Below are 25,420 nucleotides of genomic sequence, written 5' to 3'. Positions count from 1 at the left end.
GCTGATGTTTTCTGGATAACAGTGTTTTACAGTGTCAGAAACCACTTAATCAAGTCTATTACGCTGTTAGAAATAAAGGTTCTGTGCAGCCAGAACGTTTTCCATTCATCAAGGTACAAACAATGTAAATGTACCTTCAAAGGTATAACATTGGTTTCCAGTTGTGCACCCAGGTAAAAACGTGCATATTTATTCCTTTTCATAAGCTAATGTTTTAATATTTAGTTGCCTGGAGACGGGACGGGGTGTGTGAAGTCAATACAACTTAGAAAATATAATTTCAATGGATTATGGTACAGTTATGTTCCCTGACTGAAGGTACTGAGATGTACCCTTGAGATGACCACCCCAGTGGCAAGAGGGGCACTGCCCCAGTGACAGTTTAGTAACCTTATTTCTGAGATTGCAGAAGTTATTTACCAGTGCAAAACAGTTTAAGGCAGTGCTAATCAGTGAGATACAATGGCCCCAAAAAGGTGGCCCCAAAACCAGAGGCCCCAAGTCCAGGGCTGAAATTGCTCAAACGACAATAATCTTAAAAACACCACCTGCCTTTTGAAAGAATACTTTGCCGAAAAAGAAAACAAGTCTAAAATAAATGTCACTTGTCATTTTGTTTCCTAACACAGCGAAAGTAATACAGTTTTAAGTATTGGATCAAATGTCCAAATACTTTCTGGGGTTACTGTATAAGCTTCCATTATTTGTTTGCTACATCAGCCTCGTAGCTCTAGTGTAAAGCTAAATAAGCAAACTTCAGACACCAAACATGTTTTGGCTGACATGTTTAACTACTCGTTCTTCTTTTTGCTGAACTGCTGCTTTAATCCCGCCAGCTTGGTTCAGATTTCTTGGTTCATCATTTTACCAAAACCACACTTCCTTCCTTATGATACTTTCTGTACAGCTGCTTTGTGACACTGTCCATTGTAAAAAGCGCTACACAGAAAAAAAAATGAATTGAATTCAACTGAATAACAGATTCTCTCTCTCTCTCTTCTGAAATCCTGGTCAGGTTCAGTGCCGAGAAACAGTTCTCCTTGAGAGGTAACGTGGCATTTCTTTAGAGGTTCAGTGAGAAATGGTTAAAAAGGTCATATTAATATTCAGAGTTAATTAGAAAGTTATATTATCTCCTTATTAATGTAGTGCAGATCTTCCAGTGGTTCATGTCCATGAAGTGCTAATTATTATGCGCATTTCCCCAATCAGAAGCCTTTGATCCTCAGAGTAGTGACGTGCGTTACGGACTTTAATCTCACATAAACTCAATCTATCTCTTCTTGTGTATATAACACATAGAGAGCTTCACTGCACCTCCGCATGAGGGCCGATTCCACCGACACCTCACCCATCCACCAATTCACTGGGACCTATTGTTCCTTTAAAATAACACTTGCGCTGTGTTGTAGCTTCTTTATGGTAGGGTATGACTACAGCCACACGCTGGATGACTAACCAGAGGTCAAAGTCCGACAGCCCTGTTATATAATAAAAAAATAACATTCCACAGTACTGGACACGGTCTAAAGTCACTTTCACTTTAGCATAGCAACTTAAGACCAACACACATTCAACTAACTGCCAAGAAAAACAGCCGGAAAGTAAGTTTATATGCAGGCAAAGCTCCTAAAGGAACAGAGCTAGAGCTAAACAAAAGGATATAGCGTTGTTGTGGACTTAATAAAATATAATTTAAATAAAAACAGCACTATAGAACAAGCAAATTATAAGGGTGCAGTTGCTGTCATGAAAAAAAACTTTGAAAAAACAATTGAATAAATTGGACAAATTATAAAAACTTGCAGTGGAAGACATTGGAACAAGATTGTTTTCCAAAGTCATTGTGGATCAGTTCTGTTGGGCCTTTCATCATGAAATTGTAACAGAATGTAAATGGCAGCTGGCATTTTTCAGATCCTTAAAAATAAAGACTAAAATAGAGATATGTTGTTTTTGTCCAACAGCAACAACATACTAATCATACATACACATGCACATGCTAATTATAACCAATTAGTATAACCTATATGTATAAAGAAAAGGTTTGAAGTGATTTATAACTGTTTGCTATAGTTATAAATACAGTAACAATATTCATTTGAATTTATCTGATTAAATGTAATTTTCATACTTGTCAGTGTCAGAATGTTTTTCTCTACATGTGTATTAAAGTCAGTAGTCCTATGTGACCAAAAGGCTACATTTCATTAGAAAAGGTAATTAATTTTTAACAACTTTAGTCATATGGTGGGATCACTTTAAAAAAATCTTCAGATTTGTAAACAGGCAAGCTCAGAGAACATGTAGACCGAAGGAAACAAACTGTTGGATGTAGACATTAACGGGTTAATGTTTACTGATCTGAAGTTCAGTAAAATCAAACTTTAAAGTTTTTTTCAAGTCTTTTCCTCTAATCTTTACCAAGGTTACCATAATTACTGGAGGTATTGTGAAAATGAGAAATATTCATGTTTATATTGTAAATATAATATATTGTAAGTGACTCATAAAACCAGGAATCACTGATCAACATGTTTTACTGAATGTAAATGGTGATATTTCTGAAGCTGGGCGTCCTGCTGTGACTTTCTGAAGTTCTAAAATCTCTTTGGCATTTTAGGCACAGTAAACACTGCCGTATCTGTTAATCAGATTTATCCTATCTAGTCCTACGAGAAAGCGGGAGTGATTTGTGATCAAGCAATGCCTTAATAACTGTTAATTATAGTTAATAGACCACTGATATGTGCTAATTATTGTGCTCTTTTACTCTACAGAGTGAAGACTGAATCGTGAACATGACCACTTCTGGGCCCCCGAGACGTGGCAGTAAGAAGCAATTGACCTGAGGTGACTTCTTAAGAGTGCTGAGAGGAACTCTTCACATTTGTGAGTTTCTGCAGTTTTAGGCCTAGTAGACGGAGCCACAGCTACAGTCCATTCACTAATTGATACGGCAAGATGTGTATGTGTGCATGTGTTTGTGCTTTATTTTACTTTTTTCTACATATAAACTATAGCTTTCACTGGAAAAAGTAAAGGTTCTTGTTACTGATGTTAAGCTTAGGTTCAGATATAGCAGTATGTAGATACGTCAATACATACAGCTTTGTGCAAAATCAAAGACTACTCCGCATTTATTTAATTTCCAGTCAAAACAGGCATTAAGTACAAGTTATTCGTTTTTCTTGAGATGTTTCTGAGAAGATTAGATATAAGATAATCCACTTGGATAAAGAAAGAAAAAGTTAAAGGAAAATATTAAAAAAAAAAACCCAGGAGTTTCCAAAACTAGAGTTGAAAAAATGAATAAAAGCTACAGAGAAAATGGGGCTCCTAACAACCACCTGGAAGACCTGATAGACCACCAACACTGTCCCCCTTAGATAAACAGCACTTAAAGCTTTCATCTCTGAGAGAGAGGAGAAAATCAAGCTGCTTCAGATTTGAAAACATCCACAGGTGTTTCTGTCCATCCTTCCACTGTGAGAAGACAACTCAGTGCTATGGCTCTGAAAGGATGTGTAGCTGTCAAGAAGAACCTCATGGAGAAAAGCAAATTGATAAAAGAAGAAGAAATCAAACAAGAAGAAGCTGCCTTGGAAGCGTGGAAGAATAATGTTCTATTAAATGTTTTTCATGCTTATTTCCTGATACTGAAAAAGAAGCAACTTGTACTTAATGGCTGTTATGACTGGAAATTACTGTACACAGTACATTAAAGATGGGAATTTTGATTATTCGGTCAATAACAGTAACTGAGTTTTACATTTTTTACATTATTTCTCCTTAAATGATTTTTGGACATAGTAGCCACTCCTCATAGATAGCTTAGGCCCCCAGAACAATACAATTCTGACTTTCTTTATAATTTCTTCTGCCTATGCAGACAAGGATGTTGCAACACACTGCACATACAGGAAAAACCACCCAGATCTATCAATGATTACCATCTGGTTCCTCTGTACGCTCTGCAGCCTCAGATAGCCAACGCAATACACAGCAATAATGAAGCCCAACATACACAACCGCATTCCAGCAGAAGGGGTTACTACCTCCGCTTACTCATCTCTGAATAGAGGCAAATAAATGTTTACATTAAATGTTGTTTAAAAAAATCTCATTCAGTTTTCTGTAATAGGATAAATTTTGAGTGTGAAGGACATGCCTATACTGCAGAACAAAAGCCAGACTGCTGCTCATCACTCCCAAAATCAGAAAAACACTATGAGTGGATTGCCTCATTTGTAACGTCGCATCTTATCACCAGCAGCCAAATAGAAAAATAGCTATTTGGGGTGATTCATAACAGTCAATAAACCCTAACTGCTTACCTTAATTGTCCCTGAGACTGTTGTCTCTAAATAATAAATCAAGTGTAAAGAACATCTACATTTTTCTACTTTGTATGTGTATTTGTTTTTTAAGAGAGCTTAACCTTTAGGTTTAATTATTACTCATCATTTTGCTATATTGTTTAAATGTAATTACTGTTTAAATGTAATTAAATTTAAATCATTAATTACACAGATATGCATATAATGAATGAAAATGTCTTGAAATGACTAAAACATGACAAAAATGTAGAGAATGTTTTTTCCCCCATAAAATAAGACTTTACCCAAAACAGAAAATGTTCATTAAATTCAAAGAATAATGAAATATCTCCTCATCTACTTAAAAACACAAATATGGCACATATATAAAGTTTAAAGTGTGCCCCTTTCACACAGTTTCGCTGTGTGTTTCAATAGTCTATAAGTGAAAAATAATTAAGCAAAATGTAAGAAGAGACATTTCAGGGCCATACACATAATAAAAAAGCCTTAATTGTTTGAGAGCAGAAAAGCAGACGAGATGTCAGTGTTGCTTACCGGTGTGCACGAACATGTGTTTGACGTAGTTCTGTTTGGCAGTGAAGGTTTTACAGCAGAGAGTGCAGGCATAGGGTTTCTTTTCACCCTGCTGTCCCACCCCTGCAGCCGCTTGCTGCTGGGCCCCGGATGGCGGGGGAACACCACTGAGGCCGCTGGGAAATGGAGGCAGGCTGTGGGGTGGCACGGCCACGAATTGGGGCTGCTGGCTGCCCATGGACTGGGGCAGGCTGAAGAGGAAAGGCTTGTTCTCGGTGGCCGACTGCGTGGCGAAAAGTGTGGGCAGATAGGTGTTGCCCGCAGTGCCCATAACCTGTATAAGAAATTTTAGAAGTGTCCAGAATGAAGACTCTACCGCTGAAGATAATTCCATATTAACCAAGAAAGCTGTAGAGCACTGAGAGTGAGTACATACTGAAATAAACTACCAGAATGCATCATATTTGAAAAGTTATCAAAGTGACTAAATGTGATGAATTACCATAGACAGATAATTAGATTACGATTCCTTCGGAAATTATTCAGTGCAACATGATTCTCACAGTCTGTTCAATTCTGTTAATCCAGTTGTAATGTTTTAATATCAGTGCAGATAAAATTATAGATTTAGATTCGGAAACCCTAAAATGTAAAGATTTTAGGAATAACCCTTATATCGGTACAGAATCTGTACATTATGAAAAACATCCAAAATGTTCTTCACAGGCACAAATCTGAATGGTTATTTAGCTAAACAGAAGTGTACAGTATATCATTATTAGTTTTCATTTTTATTCATTATTATTTGTCATTTTGTGTTCTCAACAAAAAAAAAAACACATACCTGTGTGTTGCTGGTCAGAGTGAGCGGCATGCGCAAGTTGCTGGCCAGTGTCTCCCCGGGCCGGATGTACAGTTGCCCACCGGGTACGGACGGAGGCCCGGCAGGGTTAGGAGGCGGAGGCTGGAGCATGGCCACTTCACTGCCGGCATTCTGTGGTTGTCCGTTGTTATCTTCCACAGCCTCCTGGGTCTGTTCAGGGGACGAGTCGGTGACTTCGATCTGCACAGGGGTTCCTCCCTCGCCCTGGGCGCCATTTTCACGGCCGAACCCGGATAGGTACTGCTGCTGCTCTACGGAGTCAGCCTCAGTGCCGATGGAGGAACTGACACCCGAGTCGAAGCTTTCACCTTTCGGTTCGCTGTCGGCGCCCTCCGTCTGCTCGTTGTCTTCCCGGCACTCGTCCAGCCCGTAGCAGCCATAGTCATCTCCCTGCTCCTGCTTGATGTGAACGTTGTCTCCGCTGCCCGTGTGGAGCCGGACGGGCCTTGGCTGCTTGCGGCAGTGTGTGCTCTCTGATGTCGAAGCCAGGAAGCGCTCCATCTGCTGAGAGCGCTCGTGGATGCGGGTGATCCAAGCCGGGTCTTGACCACCTTCCTTCTGCTGCAGTGGGATGACCGAATTGTAGCCGCCAGCAGTCGCCCCGGAGGCGGCAGCATAGTGCGGGCGCTCGCCTCCTCGAGTGCCATTCTGCAACCCTAACCCAGTGCAGCTGGAGTAGAGAGAAGAATACACCCGATCTAGGCTTTGCTGGGATGTTGCTTGCATGTATCCCGATTCCGCATCGCTGCTGGGGCCGGACGTGCCAGATTCTGGCGTCCCACGGGGCGTATCTTGTCCCGAATCTCCAGGGACAACCGGGAAGCTTCCAGGAGCAGCGATTCCAACATTTTGCGAGACGATACGCGTGCACTCATCTATGACCGTCTTGATCTGCAGGATGCTTGCCGCGGTCAGGATCTGCAGCGCCTCTGATTGGGACACGTGGAGCACTCCGCTGTACATGAAGTCGATCAGCTTCTGGACGGACTGAACGGACACCACGGACGGTATTTCGATGTCGCTGTAGCCCAGCAGCAGCTTGTCCTGGAAGAAGGGGCTCCCAGCGGCCAGAACGCACCGGTGGGCTCGCAGCATGCTGCCATGGATCCGAACGGTCACGTCACAGAAGTGCCCGCGGTTTCGCTGCTCATTGAGGGTCTCAAGTACAGAATTGCTGAAGTTGTGAAGGTTGATGTTGTGAATGCGCTCGGTCATCCCCTTGCAACTGATGTCACCTGAACAGCAAATAGGCAAACAGAAAATGCAAACGTTGATGAGTAAGAATGGGCCACATTTGAATATATTTCAGCTTCAAAAATGTCCTGCTGTTTAGCATTCAAATGGTATGCAAGTCTCACACAAAGTAGATAAACTTTTTGGGGGAACAGTGCTTTTTAAAGCTTGTTTTTCCCCTCTGCCTGACATGGTTGAAAGCTCCGCCATTCAAATTTGTGCCCTGATCTTGAATTAACTGGTATTAATCTAACATGGTAGATGTTATCATGATTCATAACAGGAGAAAAATATCTGCGAAAGTTTGTAGTCATTCAGGTCAATGAATCGTCTAGTAGTAGTGAGTCAAGGCAGCTGGACTTGTGGTTTAATTTTGAAGACTTTGCCCTAAAAGCTCAAATGTTACCCTGTTTCACATTAAAACAGTATGCAAGTTTTATACAAACTAGCTAAACTTACCAAAGTCTGTTTCCCTTAAATGACCACAGATTTGGACGGATGAGAATTTCTCCCACTTAAATTTGTGCCTGTACATTCAGTACAGTTAATTGCAACATGATAGATGTCATCATATGATATGTATAGCAGGAACAAATGTCAAATTTTATCCAGTAGTAATAAGTCGTTTTAATTTTTTGCTGAAAGAAAGGGGTTTCTTTATTTAGCCTTCAAACGGTATACGTCATACACACAGTAGCAAAACTTCCTAAAGTACAGTGTATTTTTGCTTCTACATTCAAAGGTTTATTGGTATGAACAGATAAATGTCACAGATTTACAGAGTTTTGCTCCAAATTGGATGTTTTATTATTTTGATTTTGTCCAATCTGTGTTGCAGTTTTGTAAGGTAAATAAGGCAAGGGAAGTGCACTCATACTGTACTTAAAAGCTGCTGCTACAACTGAAATAAAATGTAATAACAACGTTATACATCACTCATAGAGATAAATAGCCAGTCAATGTAGCACTTTATTTGATTTATGATATGAAAATAGGTGACTGATTTTTCTTTCAAGAATTTAAACTACCAGTTTGGCCCAGAGCAAGTATTATTATTTATATTTTGACTTTGGCCAATAGAAAGTTTTGGAAATGTGCTAGTGTGTTAATTTAGCCTGCGCAGTGTGGGCTTTGTGTTAAAAATTAAAGGCTAATACTATGAATACTATGATACCATATAATAATATAATAGCACAGAGATAATAGCTTTAACTGCGCTCTAACAGTCAGCGGTAGATAACGAACACCTCAGATGTCATTTCTAAAGCTTATTTTAAACCAGTCCAGTCTATTTTAAATAAATGATGCCAAACAGCTTAAAACATTCAGGACTCAGCTCAGAGTATGAAGAGAGTGGCTGGGGTCAGTCAAAGCTGAGAGCGTTTTTGCAGACAGGTGGCACTCTTGAGCTGCTCTGAGCCAGCGTCTAGTTTACTTTATGGTTGTTTGTGCAGGAGGCATGTGTTTCCATTCTGCATCAAAAATGAATTAAAACCAAAAATAAATCATCAGGCCACGATGCTATCATGAAAAATTCTCTCTTTCTTCTCGGGGATTATTTTCAGAAGCCTTCCTAAGGGGCCTGTGCCTAACGTGTACATGTTGGAGGCCATCTGAGAAAATCCAACCATGCAAACAAACACCACGGAACACGGGCCACAAAATGTCTACTTTTGGACGTGCTTCTTCATCTTTTATCACGGCGCAGCTTTGAAACTGTTTGCGAGTCTTTGCAGAGAGAACACAAACACATTTGAAAATTGATATTAATTGCTGTAGACAGTGGTGACATCAATTCTCTCTCTCTCGCTCTCTCTCTCTCTCTCTCTCTGTCTGTGAGAAAACTCATCTCACTGAGTCACACTCAAGCATTGCACGTTGCACTTGAAAGCACAATCAGTTCACTCCTTGTCTTTTTCTTCTTCTTTTGTGCAAGCTCCGTTCTCCAAAGAAACACGTCACGTTCAAATAAAGTCTGTCTTTTTTTTTCTCCACTTCTAAGTTCCCTTTTAGCTCTGCAACACCTTTCGCTGATCTCCAAATTATCATTAGTCTATTAGAAAGAGGCACGGTGAGTTTACTATGCATAATTATCAAACTGAAAATGTCAAATTAGCGGCATCGTCAGTTAGGCAGAAAGTTAAATGTTACGCGATGTGTTAAAAGGTTATAAAAACAAGCTTCTGCTGGCAAACACAGGCTCATTGGAACTTCTGATTACAGTCACTTTACAATACTTTAATCCCATGACTCACATAAAAACGGCAAACAACAGAATTCTGCTACGAAGGCTTTGAGAAACAAGAATGACAGAGGTTGCAGTCTCTTAGAAATATCTTTAACTTTGAAGGTTGAGCAGATGAATCAAAGAGGCAGTGAAAGAAAGTGCAAGTGTGGGTGTGTGTGTGTGAAAATCTGTCAAAGCTGTATGAGTGTGAGCACACTTGTGAGCGAGCGTGTCTCTAAATACTTGGTATTGATTGCCGTGTTGTTGTTGTCGGTGATCCATGGGTGTCTTGCTTGACTACCAGGAAGGGCCTGAATGCGTAAATGTTGGCGGCGAGAAAACTTTTATTCATAAAATCCAAGAGAATGTTTGAGTGTGATACTCCACGCAAGCAAACACAAACGCTTAGATGCCTTTTTCATTATTTTATTATTTTTTAACAAAAGGTGTGCACACGAATGGCTGAATGGTCTAGCTGACACTGTGTATTGTTTGTGTGCATGAATAGTGGACGATGCATTTGGTAATGTAAACTATAGCACTTCATTCCGCACAGTGGACGAGGCGAGATGTTTGTAGATTTTTTCAAGTGACGAGAGAATGAAAGAGGCAAATATACAGCCTGCTGGCCTGGAGTCTACAGTCTGTTCTGTATACTGTGGGGTCTGTGCACTTAAAGGGCCCAAAACTCAGTTTTCCTTGCTTTGTTCTATAAATAAATTTGTCGTAGCATGTAAATATTCTTTCAAAACATGCAGTTCACTTCTGCCTCCATACATGGAACCTGACAGACTGTTCTGAATTCATCATGGTTGTGACATCACAACCATGAATACATAGAACTGCCTATTCAGACTGGAGTCCTTTAGCATCAAAGTTAATGTGCAAACTTTACAGTTTTGTTCTGTACATTTCAGTCTGAACTATGCCTTGTTTGACTTGTAAATGGATCAGCCAGTCAGAACAGAGGTTATTTACATACATCAGTCCTAAAGGCACAGATACAAAAACAGCCTATTGAATTCTAAAGAATGAAGAGAGGTTGAAAATGGCCCGAGAGCCACACAAATGTTTTAAGTGCACCTGGAGGCTCGGCAGTAACACTTGCACATTCAAGACATAGTGTAGGTACAAGCTTATAGTATTCTCTTTTCCAAAAGTTCTACATAATTTAATGATTAAGACGTAAACAAAGTCATTCAGAGTGGTTTGAAGTAAAATGGTTAATCATAGAGAAACTTAACTTGTTCACAGTGGTGGTGATGGGAACCAAACATCTAAAAAGTTTGATGCCTTCCCTTTCAGAAAGTTATTACATGAAATCTTTATGAGTACAATGCTTAGTGCCTGACAGTTCTGAGAAGAAATGTGAAGTCTGAGCAAAACAGAGCTCAAAGAAAACTTTTTAGATTTATTACTATTTTACCATCATCAACATTCCATATGTAACCTCAGAAGACACGTGTAGGGTCACTGGTGGTTTTGGACAGTAAATAAATTGTCTATATCTGTGTTGTAGTCATGGCGGCCCCTGGTTCTTATCACCACCACTGTAAAGAAATCTGAGAAATCTATTGGCACATTCAACATGAAATGTTCAGATAACATAAAGGTCAGCTAATGTTTTCGAATGGTGTAAAAAGAATATAATAATAAAAGTAAAAGCGAGTTATGAGGCTTTAGTACAGCAGTGACAATGTATATACAGTGTATAGCACAGTGTATATACTAATAGCACCGTGAATGTCACGTACAGTATACATCACACTAACTGCACTCGTGTGAGTGTGTACTTACAGTCTGATGGCGCTCTGTAGGGTAGTGGTGTGTGTGTGAGAGGCACAGGGGCAGGATGCTACAGGTTTGCTGGTGCTGGCGAGTGTGTGAGGAGAGCCGCCGGACGCTCACTTCATCTCTCTCTCGGCCGCCGTCCAAACCTCACACAGTCTTCACGATCGCCCTGCCAACACGCACACACACAGACGAGAGAGCAGAGGAGACGTGTTACACACCTCAAACTCCAGGCTTATTATTCAGTTATTACTATTAAAATAGATTAATTAGTAACTACTGTAAAACTAAAAATATATAAATTATATACAGTACCAGGCAAATGGCAGAGACCACCGTTCATTTAATTTCATCAATAATTCCCATTCAAAATGGCCATTAAGTACAAGTTTTACATCGTCAGAAAAAGCAGAAATCATATATTTAACAGAAAATTACACAGAAGTCTCAACAACCAAATATAACATCAAATTATTTAGCATTTACTGTGTCCAGTCTTTACCTTTATTACAGCTTCTTTTCTTTTTAAGAGGCTTACTTTCAGATTTTTAAAGAAATCTGCAGACACACTTTCAAAGGTCAGTCTTAGAAGCTGGTTGATTTACTATTTTTTTTCCCCCTTTTCTCAGTAACATTTCACACACAGAGAGTCAACAGTGTTCAAGTTAATTTAATAACAGTTACTGGGAATAATTTTTTTTATTATTTTTGATTATATTGGTTGGAAAAATCAGCTGAAAATGGAATACTTTGTAGTTAATGGTAATTTTGACTTGTTTTTAAATAAATGAAGAGTGGTCTCTGACATTTGCACAGTACTGCATATCTAAAGGGGCTTATATGGATACAAATGCATGAACATTTCTTGTAATCACCTTCAATTTTCTAACCCCTTATTATTCAGCCTTATTGTTCAGTATCTATTGTAAATGATTTCCTATCTACTATGAATGTTTCACCATCTACTACGAAACTAATGTGTAAAGTTATGCAGTTATGGAGCGAGGAATCGAAATGTGGACCCATATGCAGTTTAAGGGGTTAACACCTGCATTGAGACTACTCAAAATTAGCATACAGAAATTTAAAATTCATTTATTCTGGAGATTTTTTGGAGAGTACAAATGGGTGAGGAGGTTGTGAAAGAAAAGTGCCAACGAGATCCCAAATGATAGATAAACACCAGAACTGCGCAAAAAGAAGAAAGAAGTAACAAGCGAGAGAAAGCTTTGGCGCCCTTCACAGCCACACAAAACCAGCTCCAAAACATCTAATCTTTCCTTCATGCGCCACTGGACACTCTTATGTGGGGGGAAAATGGACACCAAATACCCCCAAATCTCCATAAATCTCCACAAAGTTCAACACCACAATGGCTGCTGGTCTCAGAAGCAACACAGTTGCAACGTTGTGTGAATTGGACTGAATTGAAATGATTTAAATGGGACTGAACTGAATGAAAGTGAGTTGAATGGAATTGAATTGATTGAACTGAAAATAAAAGTGAAATGAATGAAACTGAACAGAATTTAGTCAAACTGCACTGAACTGAACTGAAGCTAAAATGAACTGAAGTGAATTGAACTGAGTTTGACTGCCCTTTACTGAGCTAAATCAAATTGAACTGAAATGAATCGTACTGAATTGAAGTGAGCTGAAATTAACTCAGTTGAATAGAACTGAACTGAATTTAACTGCCTGAGCAGAACTGAGTTGAAACAGTCTAAACTGAGCTGAACTGAATTGAACTGAAATGAAGTGAATTGATGTTTTTGAGGTGAGAGCAAAAATTCTAGCCACATATCAGGACATGGCTGAGTGTGTGTGTGTGTGTGCGCGCTTCCCACAGGTTTTACGGCATGGAGAACACAGAAACACACACACCATGCCTGATTACAGGGTCAGTGCAGGCCAGAGGGAAATCATACACTCCCTGAGCCAGGTGTGTTTGTAGAGGAAACCGACGGTCAAACCTGCCACTCCGCAGCCAGGCAGCACCTTCCGGACCCCCGGACTACCACACACACGCGGCCTCTTATCTCAGCATGGTCACAGAACGGTAACCGAATGCCCAGTTGCTTCAGCTAGGCTGACGTAAGGTCTATACTAGTGCTTAATTTAATACCACAATATTATCCAAATATCACAGTATCACTGTATTAGATGCAACGTACATTAACCCCTTTTTCACAGCAGCTAGTGAAATGCAATTCCCACCTGTTTTGGAGCTCCCTCAGTTTCGTTAGCAGGCCTTTTCTCTTCAATACTTTTGATGGAATGCATTTTAATGAAAATGTGTATTATTTACAAAACCAGAACTGGATTTTCATTTTCAGTGGTGAGCAAGCAGGTCAACATTTAGTGTTTTTATTGTGGTCAAAAGCTCACTTTTATTGTGGCAGTTGTACAGGACTGTTTGAAATTAGGAACACTGCAGTTGTTCTCACCCCCTTTTCTCCCCTCATTGCTCGCTAGCAGCTCAACACAGAGTCTCAATATTTCACACAGAGAGACAACAGTTTTGCAGCTCATCTGATAACAGAGTTATCAAGAAATAATATTTGATTTGATTATATAGATTGAAAATGTCAGAGTTGACTTTTATAGCTTCTTTCATTCCTATTGAAATGACACCAAACTACATTTCCAGAAAGGAAGCTTACTATTTATGTAGTTTTTATGTATTTAAAATTGTCTTTTCAATCCGAAGTACCCAGTAAATGACATACATTACACAATTACATTTACATTCTATGGAGGTTCTTCAGAGAGCCATCCAGTGAAAGGTTCTTTAGTGAACCAAAAGTGGTTCTCGTCCAAAGACCCCACTTTGGCTCCTTTATGTTTAAGAATGTAGATGATATATATCATCCAGCATAAGTTTACAGCCAGGATTGCATCAAACAGACGATCTAGAGAAGATTCCAGAGGCTTTGAGTCGAGCTGCTTGCAAAAGTGGAGCAGTGAGGAATTATTAACGCGTTCTGAAAACTAAAGATAATGATTCATGCGCAATTGTGGTGGCACCGGGGGCTCGTGGGTAGATTGGGGGGTTTGTGAGAGGCTGGTTAAGAATGTGTTTCAATTTCATTCCCATTCTGATGTGTTGAACCATGACTGATTAAAAAAATTCCTCTATAAGTAAAGAAAATATGAGCATTACTCACACACAATACACAGGCACGCTCTGAAAATAGAGTCTCTCATTGTTTCTGTGTAAAAACTCTCAATGTAAGACCTAAATTTTGAAAAAAAAAAAAAAAGCATTTGGAAAATGTGCAGTGCAAACATACCATCACAATCTGAGTGAACTACAGTTATTTCTCCTCAGATATCCAGTTTCACACCCTCTTTCTCTCTTTCTCTCGCTCGCTTGCGCACATGCACACATACAAAACCAGGCTAGGACTTGGTGTCCCACCACAAAATCTCTCTTTAAACACGTTTTATTTGCAATGATTACACAATACGCTGTTCAACAACGTACATTTGAGTGGGATTCCTGAAAAAATGTCCTGGCTAAACAACACAAGAAAAAAAGGCACTTCTTCCACACACATGTACACGTATGTAATTATAATGTGCCCCAAATGTATGATATATATATATATCGCTGCTGTCAGAACAAAACCTTGTATCTCCATTTTTGTTGTTTTCCAGTTTTTGACATAAATTGAAAATTCCTGTTGTCCTTTACATTGTGTGTAAATTTCATGATGAATGGACTAAAAGAAACGGTCCAGAATGACTTGGAAAAAATTCTGGTTCCATTGACTTACATTAAAAGTACAGTATGTTTTTTCTTTCTCCAGTAAAGTTACCATTTTGGAGATGTTTTGTTCTGACAGCAGAGATTTGCAAATACTACGTTAAATATTTAATGTCCCATATGTACTATATGTATGCAAGTACCTATATTTATTAATAATACATGCTTTATGTATTATATATATTGTCACATTCCCAAAAACGTGAACTTTTTAAAGTGCAGATAAAAACGTCCTTAACTTTTAATGTAGGTCACTGCAAAGAGATTTTATTCCAAATGAATTTTGAGCAGTTCTACTAGTCCAATCATCAGGAAATGTTCATATCATGTAAAGGACAGTTGCAGAGTTTAAGTGATGCATCTAAATAAACAATGAGATACATGTTTTTCTTTGGACAGTGGCTATATGTTTCTTATTGCTACTCATTGGGGTTCCCACTGTCCTGCACAGTTTTATCTATTCCCTGCCTGAACACACTTGATCCAGCTCATGAAAGGCTTTATTATCAGGTGATGAGCTGGATCAGCTATGATGAGATGGAAAATAATTGAAAGTATGATGGATCAGCATTAAGAAACACGGCTCTATATAATCATAATAATAAGCCCCACAGATATTTTATATACACAGTACTATGCAAAAGTCAGAGACCCTTTACTCTTTATTTCTCAGCAAACAAAAGTGTCTAAAACTAGCTACAGAGAAAATTTGACTCCTAACAACCACCTGGAAGACCTGTTAGATACCAAAACTGCACCCATCAGATAAACACCACAGGTGTTTCTGTCCATCCTTCCACTGTGAGAAGACAACTCAGCGCTGTGGGTCTGACAGGATGTGTAGCTGTCAAGAAGAACCTCACTGAGAAAAGGAGACGGACACATCAAACAAAGAAGCTGAACAATGGACTGACCACCCCAGAGTCCAGACCTCAACATCACTGAATGTGTTTGATTACTTCAGAAAATGATCAACCAGCTTCTAAGACTGAACTTTGGAGGTGTGTCTGTAGATTTACTTGAGAAACTGAAAGTGAGTCTCTTGAAAACAATGGAAGCTGTAATAAAGATAAAGAATGACACAATGAATATTGGAAAAAAATTTAAATTATAAAATTATATTTAGTTGTTGAGGATTCTGTGCAACTGGCCATTAAATGTTTTCTACTTTTTTCTGACACATGAATGAAAAATGAATAATTTGTACTATGATGGCAGTTTTGACCGGAAAATAAAGAAGTGGTGGTCTGACTTCTGCCCAGCGCTGTATATGTAATAAGAATTTTGTAAACCTAACCCTAATCTTAAAAAGTGGTTTGTTCTTTCAGTTTAAAAAAAATTAAACATGGAGTTTTTGTAGAAAGCACTTCAGGGGTTGGTTTTATCCGGTTTTACTACATTTAGGACATTTTTTGTCCTGGAAACGTACAAAAACAAACGTGCACACATACACACAAGTCTCATGACAATTAGCAACACTAGACAGACTATTCATTTGACTCCATCCGTCTCTGAGCCCAGCATGAGGGTAATCCGTGTTTGCTCCATTCACTGAGAGTCGGTGCTAATGACATGAGCATGAGTGTGGACTGCTAGCGCTTTAAGGGCTCGGAGCACCCCAGCCTCAGACACGGCCCGTTATATAATTCTTTAATTTTGTATGGCCTAACCTACATTCATACATCGGAGATGAGGGGAAAGTACAACATGACACTGTCAGACTGCAGCATCACAAATAAGTGACTAAAACGCCTATAAATAACATTTAGAGCCCTGTGGAGACTCCAAACGCTCAACCTGAGGCGCACAGGCCCTCCCAAACCTCTCTCTTCTCCTTTCTCTTCTTCTCTCTCTCTTTCTTTTTGCAGTTAAATGTTTAGCTGGAGACTCGCCTTGTTCTTTAGTCTAGACTGCTACGTCACGCTAGCGCCCCAGCCATCAGCGGCACACTCATCCTCAGTAGGCCACTGTGCCCAGCTAAAGACTCCATGCCTGGTGTCCTCACATGCCCTCTAAACTCTCTCTCTCTCTCTCTCTCTCTCTCTCTCTCTCTCTCTCACACACACACACACACACACACACACACACGCACTTGTTTATGTACAACATCAGGACATACTCTCATACATACGCCATACATATACATCTGCTGTGTACATGTAATAATAATATGCCCCATGTATGTGTATATATATATATATATATATATATATATATACACATAGTTGCTGTCCAAAGAAAAACAAGTATCTCCAAAATAGTAACTTCACAGTAGAGGGCAAAAACGTTTTTAACTTAACTTTAAATGTAAATTAATGTAAAGAGGTTTCATTCTAGGTGATTTTGGAGCATTTCTATTGGTCCAATCATCATGAAATTTTCAGCTAATGTAAAGGAGAACTGCCAAGTTCAAATGAAGTAGGAAATAAAAATATCCCCCCAAAAAAAAATGTGTGTGTGGTGTGTGTGTGTGTGTGTGTAATAATAATATGCAAATAATGCCTATAGATAAATACTATCAAGTGCATATATGCAATACTACAGGGCTGTATGGTCCATATGTATAATATATATGTAAGTATCTCAATATAACAATTCTGTTATATATAAAGTGTTAGCTTTAGAAGAATAAGAAAAAAAAAGTTTTAGTTTTAGTTTTATAACCCTAACCGTAACTTAACCTCAGAAAAACAAAGGGAAATGTTTTTTCTCTTTCAGCTTCAAAAATTGAACGCTTCTAAACCACTTTGTTTTTAAAGCATTTTGTTAGACTTGTACGTTAGCCTTGTTTTTTTGTGGGTAAAGTCTGAACATGTACAAAAACAAACACACACACACACACACACACACACACACACACACACACACACACACACTCACACACACACACACACACAGTCCACGAGTCCCATTCACTTTAGGATGACTCATAAGAGCTTTGGCCATAGGAACATGATCATCCCAAATATAAGCTTGTAGCAATGCTTGCTTAGCTGGGCCACTCAGACTCTTAAAGGAACAGCTCAGCCAAAAAAATCCAGTTTGCACAATTTTCTCAAATTTACACAAAATAGTTAAATTTACACAAAGTTCAAGCTTCAAGATAGTAATAAAACAACAACAATAACAACAACGACAATAATAATAATAATAACAACACTTCTATATATTATCTATATAGCTCATAGTTACTTGCAAATCAATAATACAATATAGAAGGAGGCAAAACAAACCACATTAATATTAGAATAAAGCAATAAAAACACTGCCCTTCAACAGAATAAACAAGAAACACATCTAGGTAGCTGTTGCTAGCTATGCGAACACAGGCAACGTTGTCCATGTTTACAGATAACAGTATATAGACATTCAGCGTCAGAAATCAAGACTAAGTAAGTCTGGAGATTAAGTAATTAATTAGAGATCATTTCATTAGAGTTTGCTTTTTAACTTCATACAGTTGGAGGCGACAGTGATCATTTAGGCCAGAAACACGCTTCATACAAGGATGCAAACGCAGATACTTTTAGCTGTGCGGACACATTTTTGTGCATTGTTGCGTTAAAAAAATGTCACGCGCGAGTTGCATTCTGAGTGTTACAACATGGGGCGCTATAACAACTGCCAAACCTGTCCAAGTGCTCTTGTACCACCAGTGTGCTTTCTCAACTGCCACAGCAGACAAACAGTTTAGTCTCATGCAAAAATGGTTTGCTTACATAAACAAACACATATATGATGCTTTATTGCCTTTCCATTCCAGCAGAGCAGCTAAAGCAAATTGCTCTCCTCTACTGTCCACCTTCAGCTGTTGAGGCTGTTGGAATAACAGTAGACCCCTCTAGCGCCCCCTTGAGTACTGAGTGTTTTAACCTCCACATTAGCATGCATTTTTACTTGTATCCGTAGGCAATGAGTATGTCTGCTATTTGATATTATATTAGCTTCCATGACCTGTTAGCTATGTTAGCCTCAAAGCTCCAGTGCTTAAACTAAAAAAGCAAACAAGGAGAAAAAAAAGTCAAATTGATTTTTTCCTTTTCTTTTCCAGTTTTGTGAAAAGTCAGCCGTTCAGTCACGCAAACGAGGCAAAAAAGACGCGAGCAGCTCCGGCGTGTGACGGCTGCCTAGCAATTAGCAGCGGACAGCGTAACTGCTTGATTTCAGTCTTTCTTATCCGTCAGATGTCTCTTTTTTCTAAAAAGACCAGTGCTGGGTTTGTTTGTTTATTTGTTTATTTATCCCCCCCCTCCTCAAATTGGCTTTATTTGTGCTCACATATTTTCCATTGTATTCGCAGGAGCCCCTGGCAGACAGGACAGATGCATGTAATTAAAGACTTTTTTATGACCTCCAAAAAGATGTGCAACCAGATTCACAAAAAACAAGCGTTCGCGAAAAAAAACAATGCGGGCTTTTGAAATCTCAAAATCTAATCATAATTTCATAACGTGTACTACATGCTGACTGACAGTGAACACGCACACAGTCGCTTCCAAAAACATTTTTGTTGTTTTTTTGTTTTGCTTTGTTTTGGGGATTTTTGGCTGCTCTTCTTCTGACCATCAAACGGTTAAGAATTTGAAGGCTCGTACTGTACCGAGAATTGCACAAACGTCATAAAGCTGTTGCTGCGATACGCACTGAGGAATGTACGTGTTGCTCTCTTTGCCAGATCACTCCATATTTGCCTGTGTGTGTGTGTGTATGTGTGTGTGTGTGTATGTGTGTGTGTGTGTGTGTGTGCGTGTGCGTGTGTGCCAACACATGGAGCAACCAGTAACTGTCAGCGTCTACCAGGTGCCAGGACTTTTCCTGCGTTGCCAAATGTGACGCTATCACAGTTTAAATTGTAGAAGTGTGGGTGCGTCTCTGCCTCGATGTGAAAAAAGTAAAGGCAGCGAGATGAAAGTTGAGGAAGATCAATCGCGCTCCTCTCCGCGGCCCGAGAGACACACAAAGTCAATTTTTTATCATTATGGGGATTTCACGTAATGCGTCTTTGAGAGAGAGAACACTCTGTCCGTTTAAAACCAAGAAAAAAACCCAAAAGAAAACGAGGGTGTGGTTAGAAGAGAGCTGAAATGCGAGCCATTCATTACAACCCGAAACAAAAAGCAAGATGGCAGACAGAAAGACAGAAATGCGGCCTGTTTAACCCTTAAGAAATCACGTTTATCACCACTGATAACAAAGAAAGCAGCATAATTTTTATACAGTGCTGCGCAAAATTCAGAGACCACCATTCTTTTGTTTAATTTTCAGTCAAAACTGACAAATTATTCATTTTTCAGTGCTAGAAAAAGGCAAAAAGCATATTTAACTGGATATTAAACAGAAGCCTCAGCGAATATGTATTTCAGTGTTCAGTGTGTCACTCTTTACCTTTATTACAGCTTCCATTCTTTTCAGGAGACTCACTTTCAGTTTCTCTAAGAAATCTGCAGACACACCTCCAAAGTTCAGTCTTAGAAGTTGGTTGATAATTTTCTGAAGTAATCTCACCAAAAATTATACATTTTTTGAAATCCAGTTTTAGAAACTCTTGCTTTTCTTAGAAAAAAATAAAAATAAAAATTTTATATATATTATATATATATAAATATATATATATATATATATATATATAAATAATGGAATTTATAACTAAAAATATAACTGTAAATAATTAAAATAACTTGTTTAAATTAAATGAGGTGATGAAACTGAACAAATCCATGTGATGACTGAAAAGCAGCGAGAATTCAGGAACCAAAACTGTGTTTTTCTAACTGTATCTAACCAACATGACGAAAACCTTACTGAAAACAACCCATTCTTCTTATGTTTTACTGTATTTATGTTTGCTTATATATATATCACTATTCTAATGTAATATAGTCTTTTTTTACCGGCGAAACACACTGACTGCCCAGATAAACAGTTTTAAACCATGACTTTTATATGGTGAAAACACAGGCATATACAAACACATGCACAAAATGCCTCGGCCTATGACCTCATAGCACACAACACAGTCTCACGACAGGTGCTGCAACTCTTATCAAATGGAAAGAACAATCTGATCCCTCTGTTAATCTGTATATTTATCACGACACATAAACATTTTGATCCCAAACATAGCTTTAAGTAAGTCCACACATATTAGTCACCCACATGTATCTGTAAACCCAGTCCCACATTTCCTTGATCAACGAAACAAACTCTAAAACAGTCTTGTATGGCATGTCCTCCCTGAAACGCCTTTTCTTACAATTTTTATCGTATTATCGTAACTCTGAGACACTGTGGAAAGTACAGATTCCAAACCTTCCGTCCACACTTGTCTGTCAGCAGAAGAGGACATATTTTATTATGATTTGAATTTGATAAAAAGTCATTGTTGTGTGTACAGGCTTGTTTTGCATAAACAAAACATTCTTTCCATTTTTGGCATCTTTTTGCCATTTCTTGGCATCGAAACAAACTAAAAAGCCAGAAGTGCAGACTTGAATAAGTCCGAACAGAATGTAATTGCATTGCATGTGCATATATGCTGTAAAAAACCTATACATTTATAGCAGAAACTCTGCACCGCTTTAAAACCTGATGAGCTTCTTGCCAAGGAGGGTAAAATGTCAGATTTTACAGTAAGTAACTGTTATTTGCAGTGGATACTGGGAAAGCGACCGTTAATTTGTGCAGAATAATTTAGTGATGGGGTGGAGCTTTCCTGCATTCCCTTGCTTGCTTCTGTTCATTTCTACGTCTACAGTTCTTTCACAAAAAATATTCATTTATTTAAACATGTTATTCTTAACCTAAATACATGTTTGAATACATGTTCCAACATGATGTTTTGTGCTTCTGTTAAAGCAGTTCATCCTATAGTGATATTTTACTCTTATTTCATTGTTTAATTTTGGTTGGAAGCAAAAAGATCTTGTAAAACATCTTGAAGTTAACCAGTCAGGAATGTGTCTTTGTAGATTCAGCCAAGCAAGTTCTCCTATTGGTTAGGACTCCAGGAGCTGGACTCAAGGCCTTACATGTTTATTCAATACCAACTACCAACAACATTAGGTGGTGATAGAGGAATCAACCAGTTACGCTTAGATTTACAATGGGACCAATTTTGTGAGGAAGAAATTCACTCTAGGCCTATCTGGAACATAACTGACTATGAATATGTGAATATGATAATGTTTTAATAATAATGTTTATTTATATAGCACCTTTCAGACATTAAAAATGCAGCTCAAAGTGCTTCACAGTACAAAGTAAACACAACAGAGAAAGAAGACAAAAAAAGATTATCTAAGTTGAAATAAACAAATAGCAGAAAAGTGGATATATTAATAATAATTACAAGTAAAAAGCAAAACATAGGTTTAAATAAAAATACAATGAAATACAACTGACAAAAAAGTAAAAGTAACAGTAAATTTCCAGTAAAAACAAAGGAAACAATAAAAACTAGTTTAATGCTAAAGTAAAAAATATGTTTTTAACTGTTTTATTAAAGAAGGAGCCTGATGGATGTTTATCGGTAACGTGTTCCAGATATTTGGTACATAAAAACAAAACGCTGCCTCTCTGCTCTGTTTAAGTTTCATGTGTGGTATATGGAAAAGCAGCACCAAATGATCTTAAAGCTCAATCTGGAACATCATCTGTCAGCACTCAGAAATGTATGAAGATGCAAAACCTTTAAGAGATTCAAAATTTTATAGTCGATATGAGTCGTAGTCTAAGCAGCGATTCGGGTAGTTGTTACGAATGGAAAACAGTGGCGGCAGCTCTACACCAGAACTCTGCACTGAAAGAGTCACTATAAAACAGATATATAGAAGCTCAAACAGATGCTAATGTCTGTTACAAGCTTCAAATAAAACTTTTACAAGCTTCAGATGACCATGTTTAATCTAAATGGCCTAAATGTTCATGTAGCACTAACATACTACTAGAATCTCATAGTAGCGCTGGTAGAAATTAGCATTGTTGTAGACGCGTTCCTTGTTTTTAACCACATTTATGGCCTGAACTGAAGGACTAACTCTGATAGTCATGGTTCACCATTGGTCATACTTATATGAAACTTGTAGCACTAAGATTTCTAGAGCAGACGACTTTATTATATAATTACAGTATTATTCTGTAAATAGGAATTTCAGTTCAGTGCACAGGTGCTGTAGATGAACAGTTCCTTACTGTATAAACAGTTAATCTCTGTAAATAAAAAATAGGAAAATAATCTGTATATTTGGATTACAGCAATGTAATTGTGAATTACAGTGTCAGTACTGTAAATAAACAGCATTATACCAGAGAAACTGCCAGGTAGTTACTGTAATTTTACAAGTAAATATTTTACAGTGAACTATGTAATTATGTATTTATGTAATTACATTTAACTATAAATGGCCAGAAGCCCTTGGCTGGTCTAAACTTCGCTTACACACATTTCAATAACTTTGCACTGAAGTCTGTGTAGTAGCTGAATACTGAGCCTGTGGGATTGTAAGCCAAATGACCATAACTCTACATGTCTGAGGGTCAATGCTCACAGCTCTTTGCTTACTCATGTTGGAATCTTCTATTAAATTCTAGGCCGTTGAAATAAAATGTCGCTTCTTTTTAGGGTGGGTTCAAATGGCACAGCTGCCGGAGAGCGAGGCGTAAACCTTGTAGGGTACAAAATGGTTTTGTTTCAGACATACTGTATTTGTCCTTGGAACATTATCTTATAAAGACTCTTTGTACATCACTAATACTTGTGACTGCTCTAAAAGACACTGCTGGTTTTGATGAAAGAGAAAAAAAAATAAAACAGTGATCAAAGCTGGAATGGCCCTGGTCCTCATCACGTGACAGCATTCTTACGCTTCTTAAGACTTTCTGTAACTCTGCTTCTCTTCATTAGCAAAGACGCAAGGAAGTTTCCCTTTATTTTCACTATTTTCCACGTTTTAGGATAAAAAACAGTTCCACCTATGGAATTATACTGTGACCAAATATGTAAGATAATGAACTTGCATAAGGAAGAGGAAAGCCAAAGGAAAATAATGAGTTTCCAAAAATGATTAAAACCAACAGAGAAAATGGGGCTCCTAACAACCACCTGGAAAACCTGGTAGACACCAAAACTGCCCCCATCACATAAACAGAACTTTTCATGATTCTGTTGCTGAGAAAGAAGGATAGAAGAAAATTTGCAAATCAAACAAAGAAGCTGAACAACGGACTGACCAGCCCAGAGTCCAAACCTCAACATCACTGAATGGGTTTGATTACTTCAGAAAATGATCAACCAACTTCTAAGACTGAACTTTGGAGGTGCAGATTTCTTTGATAAACTGAAAGTGAGTCTCCTGAAAAGAATGTGAGCTGTAATAAAGGTAAAGAGTGACACAGTAAACACTGAAAAATCTGATATTCGAGTTAGTTTTTGAGGCTTCTGTGTAATTGTTAAATATCGTTGCTGTTGCGTGAAAATCTTTGGATCTCTGTTTCTGTGCTGTTTTTACCTTTTTGTCTAATTTAAAAACTCTGTGTATTATGTTAAAATTTCACAATGAATAGACAGAAATGGTCCAAAATTATTTGGGAAACATTTATTATTATATTATCCTATATTAATGTCCATTTCAAGTTAAGAAAGTAAACCTGCTATGCTTTTCCAACAGGACTGAAGAAGATACACATATGCTGAGACATTGTTTGCTGCTCAAAACTAGTAAGTTTTTATATATATATATATTTTTTTGCTTTAGACATATATTTATCCATAGGCATCAGCTTCACTATTTGCTCTTCTCTTAGAGAAAAAGGGAAGTTAATGCAAAACCATTAATGTCAAACATTAACAAAGCTGCATATTCAGTCTACATAAGTTTAGTCCCGCCCATTCACCCCGAAGTTACAAAAAGTGTTTCGGCCCTGCTTTTGAAATAAGGCAGCCGGTCAGAACAGAGTTCATTTACATTGATCAGTCAGTAACACAAACAGCCAAAGGGATAAAGAAGGGTTGGGAAATTGTCGTGTTAAAATGAATTATTGTTTTTGGTCCATAAAACAGGGTAAAATGTTTAGAATATGGCCCCTTTAAGGAATATTCCAGCATTTTTGTATCTAATCTCTGTCTGCTGTGTCTGTACCATACGGTCGATTAACACCAACATGTTTGCCTGAAGTTAGAAAAGAACAGAAAACGTGGCGACTCAAAACACAATTATACCAGAAATCAATGGGCAGATGCTGAAGCTTCTATTATAATAGAGCTGACCACACCACACTGCTCTACAGCAAACAGAGATTAGGCTGGAAAATGTTGCCATATTCCCTTAAGTTTGTGGAAAACATACATTAATGCCATTATTGTTAAATCTTTTGACTGATAATGTAATAATAATAATAGTAATAATAATAATAATTGTATAATAATATCAAAAAGAATAACTGAAATAACATCTGAAATGGTGTACTGAAATATAACCATCATCGGTGATCAAAACTAGGAATCTGGGTGCAGCCTATCAGAGTAAAGTGGGTGGGTAGTGGGTGTGGTTTAAGCTATGGACACGCCCACTCAAATGACTGGGTGTTTATTCTGAAGAGCTTAGATTGTAGAGGTTGGGGTTTATTTTGTTAGTTTTTGTTGGTTCTACTGGAGAACATGAAAA

At 38.1% G+C, this 25,420-nt stretch overlaps 1 protein-coding gene and 1 long non-coding RNA gene across 3 annotated transcripts in view; one reads left to right on the top strand and one right to left on the bottom strand.

Annotated features, from left to right (window-relative positions):
• zbtb20 (zinc finger and BTB domain containing 20) overlaps positions 1-25,420 on the bottom strand; it is a 109,109-nt gene that overhangs the window by 17,444 nt on the left and 66,245 nt on the right. For both annotated transcript variants that reach the window (XM_036580637.1, XM_036580634.1), the window contains 3 exons: positions 10,997-11,159; positions 5,701-6,974; positions 4,878-5,190 (listed from right to left, as the gene is read on the bottom strand). In XM_036580637.1, coding sequence (XP_036436530.1) covers positions 4,878-5,190; positions 5,701-6,954 — 1,567 coding nt within the window. In that variant the 5' untranslated portion in view covers positions 6,955-6,974; positions 10,997-11,159. The remainder of the gene's footprint in view (positions 1-4,877; positions 5,191-5,700; positions 6,975-10,996; positions 11,160-25,420) is intronic.
• Positions 1,553-24,453, top strand: LOC118814832. The gene is made up of 3 exons (XR_005007763.1): positions 1,553-1,604; positions 2,781-2,892; positions 24,425-24,453. It is a non-coding gene; the product is annotated as an uncharacterized LOC118814832 (long non-coding RNA).

The sequence above is a fragment of the Colossoma macropomum genome, unplaced genomic scaffold (genome assembly GCF_904425465.1).
Source record: "Colossoma macropomum unplaced genomic scaffold, Colossoma_macropomum, whole genome shotgun sequence".
Taxonomy (NCBI): Eukaryota; Metazoa; Chordata; class Actinopteri; order Characiformes; family Serrasalmidae; genus Colossoma; species Colossoma macropomum.
Note: the sequence above shows the minus strand (reverse complement) of the source record. Positions and strands in the feature narration are given on the sequence as shown.